The 6,367-nt window shown below is 41.7% G+C and overlaps 1 protein-coding gene across 2 annotated transcripts in view; it reads left to right on the top strand.

Moving 5' to 3' along the window:
- Positions 1-6,151, top strand: part of PTGES3L (prostaglandin E synthase 3 like) — an 8,095-nt gene extending 1,944 nt beyond the window's left edge. For both annotated transcript variants that reach the window (XM_006156080.3, XM_014590721.1), the window contains exons 5-7: positions 36-125; positions 4,822-4,875; positions 5,768-6,151. In XM_006156080.3, the coding sequence (XP_006156142.1) occupies positions 36-125; positions 4,822-4,875; positions 5,768-5,803 (180 nt within the window). In that variant the 3' untranslated portion in view covers positions 5,804-6,151. The remainder of the gene's footprint in view (positions 1-35; positions 126-4,821; positions 4,876-5,767) is intronic.
- Positions 6,152-6,367: the final 216 nt, after the last annotated feature.

Below are 6,367 nucleotides of genomic sequence, written 5' to 3'. Positions count from 1 at the left end.
GCTTCAGTGACTCTCCTTTATCCCTTCTCTTGCAGCCAGTGTGGCTGTCTGTGGACTTTGATAACTGGAGGGACTGGGAAGGGGATGAAGAGGTGGAGCTGGCTCAGGTAGAACATTATGCAGAGGTAAGAGTGAGACCTTTTCCTGCCCATCTTGATAATTTTCTGTGTCTCTCTGCACACATTTCTCCGAAGGATTATCATCAAGGCTAAGCAGAGATGTCCGAGATAAACAAGCTCTCCAGACAGTCTACATTTTTTTTTTAGAGGTTTTTGCTATAGGGCGCATGCACTCGCCAGACAGACAGAAAGAGACAGAGAGATAGAAAGCGAGAAATCACCCCCCAGGGGGTATGGCCATGCCGCAATCCCTTCTCCTCCACTCTCCTCTTGGTATCTTGGGCATGCACGCACACGCGCCCAGCGTGAGTTTTAAGCCACTGGGCCTGGGATGTGAACTGCAGTCGGCTACATGGGAGTCCAGCGACATAGCCGTTACGCTAACTGCTGGTCCCCAGACAGTCTACATATTGGTGTTGATATCTACCATCTATCTTTATAACTTCCAGAGGGTACCTGTGCTCACGAGAGGAATAATGGAGAGGGATAAAGCATTCCCTCAATGGGGCATGGTCAGACCACAATTCTATCTCCTCCAGTTCTCCATCCTATCAAGATTTTGATTTTGGACACATAAGAACATATGCCTGGGATTGGTAGGTGGCATGATGGTTAAGGGCGCTGGACTCCCATGTGGCTGACTGCAGTTTGAGTCCTGGATCTGGCAGCTTGTTTTCTCACTTTCCCTCTCCCTCTCTCTCTCTTTCTCTCTCTGTTCTTCTCTGGTCAAATTAAAATAAATAAAGATAAATTTAAAGAATTATTTTTTCTTTTTTCTTTATTTATTTACAGTCATGCATTGTACATCAGTACAGGGTACGAAATGAGATTTTCCATCCAGTATACATCGTATATTGGCTCAATCAAGGATAGTACCATACATGTTATCATCAACAAATGATTTTCTATTTCTTATTTCTTATGTATTTTGCTTTATTTCCCCACCCTTGATTCCATACCTCTCACCCTCTGCCAACTACCCCCCTTCTCCCACATTGTCTCTGGTAAGTATAGTTGTTTTCCATGCTTTTTTCCCCCCCATTTTACTGATTCACTAAAGATCTTAATTAAAGACTTTCAATAGCAAGCATAGGTGATATATACATATTTATGAACGCACGTCTGACTTTAGGTGTAAACCTCAGTGAGTAAAGTGAACATACTATAAAGTAGCACTTTGCTTGGGCTATATAGCTTACTGCAGTCATTAAATAATGCGTGCCCAAGATTCTGAGAGGAGAATGGAGGAGAAGGGATTACGGTGTGGCCATCCCCCCTGGGGAATGATTTCTCACTTTCTGTCTCTCTGTCTCTCTCTGTCTCTCTGGTAGCAAAAACCTCTCCAAAAAAAAAAAAGAAAGAAAGAAAATCAAAACATCGAAGAAAATCAGTAATGTTTTAGTCTAAAGTAAAAATATTCTATTTCACTAATTCAGACTCACATAATTAATCTCTCTTCTATTGAATTTGCAGTGTTTCTGTAGTCTAATACTTCCATTTAAACTCTGGAAGTTGATACTCAGCTTTGGACTTGTCCCTACCATTAGGCTTGCCATTTTCTTGGTTGTTTCTTTCTTTTTTTTTTTTTTCTTGGTTGTTTCTTGTATGCTTATTTCTGTGTGTCCAACTTTAGTTTTCCTGCTATAGTACTCCCTTCAGCACTTCTTGAAGAGCTGGTCTGGTCTTGGTAAATTCTTTCAGATCTTGTTTATCTGAGAATGTTTTTGTCTTTTTTCTCCATATGAAAGGTAATCTTGCTGCGTATAGTATTCTTGGTTGAAATTGTCTTTCATTTAACACTTTGAATATATTTTCCCATTGTTTCCTTGCTTGCATTGTTTCTGATGAGAGGTCCAACGTTAACCTTATGGGAAATCCTTTGAAAATAAATTGATGTTTCTCTCTTGCCAATTTTAGTTTCTTGTCTCTGTCTGTGGTTTTTGTCAATCTGGCTATGACATGCCTCGGGGAAGATCTTGTGTCGATTCTATGTGGGGTCCTTTGTATTTCTTCGGTCTGGATATTCGAGTGCCTCTCTAGGTTTGGAAAGGTTTCTTCCAGGATTTCATGGAGTAGATTATCAATATCCTTATTAATTTCTTCACCTTCTGGGATACCAATGATCTGAATGTTTGGGTGTTTAATGCTATCTAGTATTACTTGTATGTTATTCTCATTTTGGGGGGTTATTTTCTCAATCTTTTAGTGAATTTTTCTACATCTGATGTGCTATCTTCTACATCTGAGATTCAATCTTCATGATCTAATCTGCTTTTGATACTTTCTTTTTCTTTTTTTAAAGAATTATTTATTTAATTTTATTTATTCATTCATTTATTTTTAATTCGACAGAGAGATACACACAGAGAGAGAGAGAGAGAAGGAAAGTGAGAAAGTAAGCCACCAGGTCTGGGACTTGAACTGTGGTCAGCCATGTGGGAGTGTCCAGCGCCTTAACCACCACATTACCTGCTGGTCCTCACTTTTGATATTTTCAAAGGAATTTATGATTTCCTGTATTACAGCCTTCATCTCTAACAATTCTGTTTGATTCTTTTTTATGATGTGTATGTCCTCTTTCAGATCGTGCAAGAACTTCCTTACCTCCTGGAACTTGGGGTCTCTTTTTTTGTTTCTCTCTCTCTCTCTTTTTTTTTTTTTTTTTGGAGAACTTTTTGCTATAGGGCACGTGCATGCTCCAGAAAGACAGAGAGAGAGACAGAGAGATAGAAAGTGAGAAATCACCCCCACTAGGGGGGATAGCCACACCACAATCCCTTCTCCTCTTGGGCATGCATGCACACATGCCTGATGTGAGTTTAAGCCACTGGGTCTGGGACTCAAACCGTGGTCGACTACCAGCGACATAGCCATTACGCCAATTGCTGGTCCCAATTCTCTCTCTCTCTCTCTCTTTCTTTTGGGGGAAGGGGGAGGTTTATGCTATAGGGCGCGTGTGCTTGCCAGAAAGACAGAGACAGAAAGCAAGAAATCACCCTCCAGAGAATGGCCACCCTGCAATCCCTTCTCCTCAGTTCTCCTCTTGGGATCTTGGGCATGCACACACACATGTCCAGCGTGAGTTTAAGCCACTGGGTCTGGGACTCAAACCGTGGTCGACTACCAGCGACATAGCCATTATGCCAACTGCTGGTCCCCCAATTCTCTTGTATCTCTATTTGCTTTGTCACTGAATATTTAAAATTCTTTATTGGATGTTTCCATGAGTTCTCTTGTATTATTTGTGGAGAAGAGGATATATTCTTTTACCGAGAGATATTTTCTTAGTTTCTCCTATTTCTTATGCCTCTGTGGTGGTTTCTGGCCATATGATGGATTATATATTTTTTCCTACTTTTTTAGAATTAAATCTGAGGGACCAGCAGTTGGAGTAATAGCTATGTCGCTGGACTCCCATGTAGTCGACCGCGGTTTGAGTCCCGGACCCAGCAGCTTAAACTCATGCCAGGTGCATGTGCGTGCGTGCCCAAGATCCCCAGGAGAATTGAGTAGAAGAGATTGCGTCGTGACCATCCCCCCTGGGGGGTGATTTCTCACTTTCTATCTCTGTCTCTCTCTGTCTTTCTGGTGAGCGCACACGCCCTATAGTGAAAACCTCTCTAAAAAACAAACAAAACAATTAAGTCTGAACAATCAGAGGAATTCAGAAGGAAGTGACCTTCATACTGACTCCTGGCTAGACTGGGGAACAGGAGGGTGAAGTGTGAAGTCTGGGAAGAGGGTCTTTGGTGGTTAAAATCCCCAAAAAAATTATTTAGAAAAACAAACGCCCAGTGTTTCTTTGAGCTGCTGCAGCTGGGGTTTGAACTGCTGGCCCCATCCTTTCTACTGTATGTGTGTTTTCCAAGCCAGACATTTTTATAGGAAGCTGAAACTAAGCGTATAAAAATTCACATTGGGTGCTGGCAGGTGGCGTGGTGGTTAAGGGCGCTGGACTCCCACATGGCCAACTGTGGTTCAAGTCCTGGACCTGGTGACTTGTTTTCTTACTTTGCTTCTCTCCCTCTCTCTCTCTCTGATCAAACTGGAAAAAAAATAATAATAAATAAAGTTAAGTAAAAGAATTCTTTTAAAAAACTCACATCATAAAATAAATCATTGGGGTCAACAATGGTATAGTGTGGTTAAGGCAGCTGGGTCTCACTACCATGGCTGACTACTCAGTTCAAGTCCCAGACATGGCAGCTTGAAAACCACACAGGGGCATGTGCGTGCATGCCCAAAATTCTGAGAGAAGGATGGAGGAGAAGGGATTATGGTGTGACTATTCCCCTTGCGGGAATGCTTCTCACTTTCCTTTTTTCTCTCTGTTTCTCTCTGGTGAGTCTATGAACCCTATAGCAAATTAAACCAAAAAGAATAAAATAAATCACTGGTTCCCAGTAAATTGTATCCTGTCATGTTACTTGGCTTCAGAGTTTACCTAGTATTTATTCAAGTTACAAAAACACTAGCAGACCCCAGTCTGGACTGGTAAGGAGGGTGCTCTGTGTGTGTGTCTAAATTTCCATTTAACAAAGGGGTCCATTTACTTTTATCTAATTCCAGTGACGTATGAGGGGGCTTTAAAGATGGGGCTTTAATAGGCCCCTGGCTGGGCCTGTTCTCCGGTGGCTTAGTATGCAGATTGCTCTTCCGTCACCCCGTCTTCCTCACATGATTTATTTTCTTTTCCCACTAGCTTTTGAAGAAAGTCAGCACCAAGAGACCTCCCCCTGCCATGGATGACCTAGATGTAAGTAAAGCCTACTCCTTGATCTTTCAGTTTCTTTTAGCCCTTAACATATCTTTCCCCACAAGCCCACCCACCCCCATTTCTGGTTTCACTTTCCACTGTTTCAGTTACCTGCACTCAACCATGGTCCAAAAACATTAAATGGAAAATTTCAGAAATAAACAACTGTGATCGCCAGGCAGATCTGACTTCTATTGAACTGCATCTTACCATTGCACCACTGAGCAGGCCCCCATGTTAATCATATTTGAATTTAAAATAAGAGGTTGAGTTTCTGGGTTTCTGGGTTTTAGAAAACCCTGCAAGATCTTCCTGTCTTTCATCATCAGTTCTATTTTCCATTCTCAAGTATACCTGACCCTGTTGAGAATCTATAGCTGTAAGGAACCGTAGCATTCATTGAAATTACAAAACTAAATGATGTAAGTTGGTCCTATGGCCTAGTGGTTAATGGAGCCAGATTCCATGTGGCCAACCATGATTTGAATCTTGGTCCCAATGGCTTGAGAAACATGGAGGGTGAGTGTGCACCAAATCCTGGCAGAATGGAGAAATGGAGTGAAAGGAATTGTAGCATGACCACACCTCATCGGGAGGTGTTTTCTCCCTCTTCCTCTCCTTCTCTGTTTCTCCAGCAATGGCATGTGCCTTCTGGCAATTAAAAAATGAAGTGAAATGATGCTTGATAGATGCCTAATCAGTGAGTATCAGTGGCTTATTTTATTATCCAAAGTTAAAATTCTTCCCCTTCAAGAAGTTGTGTGGTTTAGAAAAATCACAAAAAGAGACTTGAAGAGCAGGAGGGAGTGAGCAGATTTTGTGAATATAAGTGTTCATTTTTTGCAAAGTCTACAAGTGTTTTTTCTTTTCTTTTTTTTTTTTTCCTACCTAGGATGATTCTGACAGCGCTGATACCACAAGTAATTAACTTTGTGTGACAGAGCTGGGCTGTGGCTGTATTCCAGTTTTCTGAAGAGTTAAAGCCTGGACCTTTGTCAGCTCTTTGACTGTGTACCAAGGCCCTCTAGGATTTCTGGATCATCTTAGGAGTTCTTTCCTAAGGATCTTCCGCATGCTTTATGTCTTCTTCCTAGGCACTTGACTGGGGTACTGCCTCAGGTGGCAAGACCAGGAGTGGACTGGAGGCTTCTGACTTCCTGCTGCTTGGTTTATAATCTCTCTGTTTGGGCCCCTTGATTGTTGTGTATGTGTGTGAATTTGGCAGAGCAAAAGCCAAAGATCAAACATAAATTATAATAAATATCTAGGAACTGTTTTCTGGGTCTTTCCTTCTTGTCGTTCTTTCTTCTGGTGGCAAGTCTCTTCTCCCTCTAGAATTCCTTTCAAAGAGGGAGAAGAATGTCAAAGATCCTAGCCCTTGCCTTCTTTCAATTTTTTTTTTTAGAGAGAAAGATTTTTTGCTGTAGGGCATGTGTGCTCATTGGAGAGAAAGAGACAGAAAGTGAGAAATCAACCCCCAGCAGGGATGGCC

The sequence above is a fragment of the Tupaia chinensis genome, unplaced genomic scaffold (genome assembly GCF_000334495.1).
Source record: "Tupaia chinensis unplaced genomic scaffold, TupChi_1.0 Scaffold000477_2, whole genome shotgun sequence".
Taxonomy (NCBI): Eukaryota; Metazoa; Chordata; class Mammalia; order Scandentia; family Tupaiidae; genus Tupaia; species Tupaia belangeri.
The sequence above is the reverse complement of the archived record's forward strand: the minus strand, read 5'-3'. Positions and strand labels throughout refer to the sequence as shown.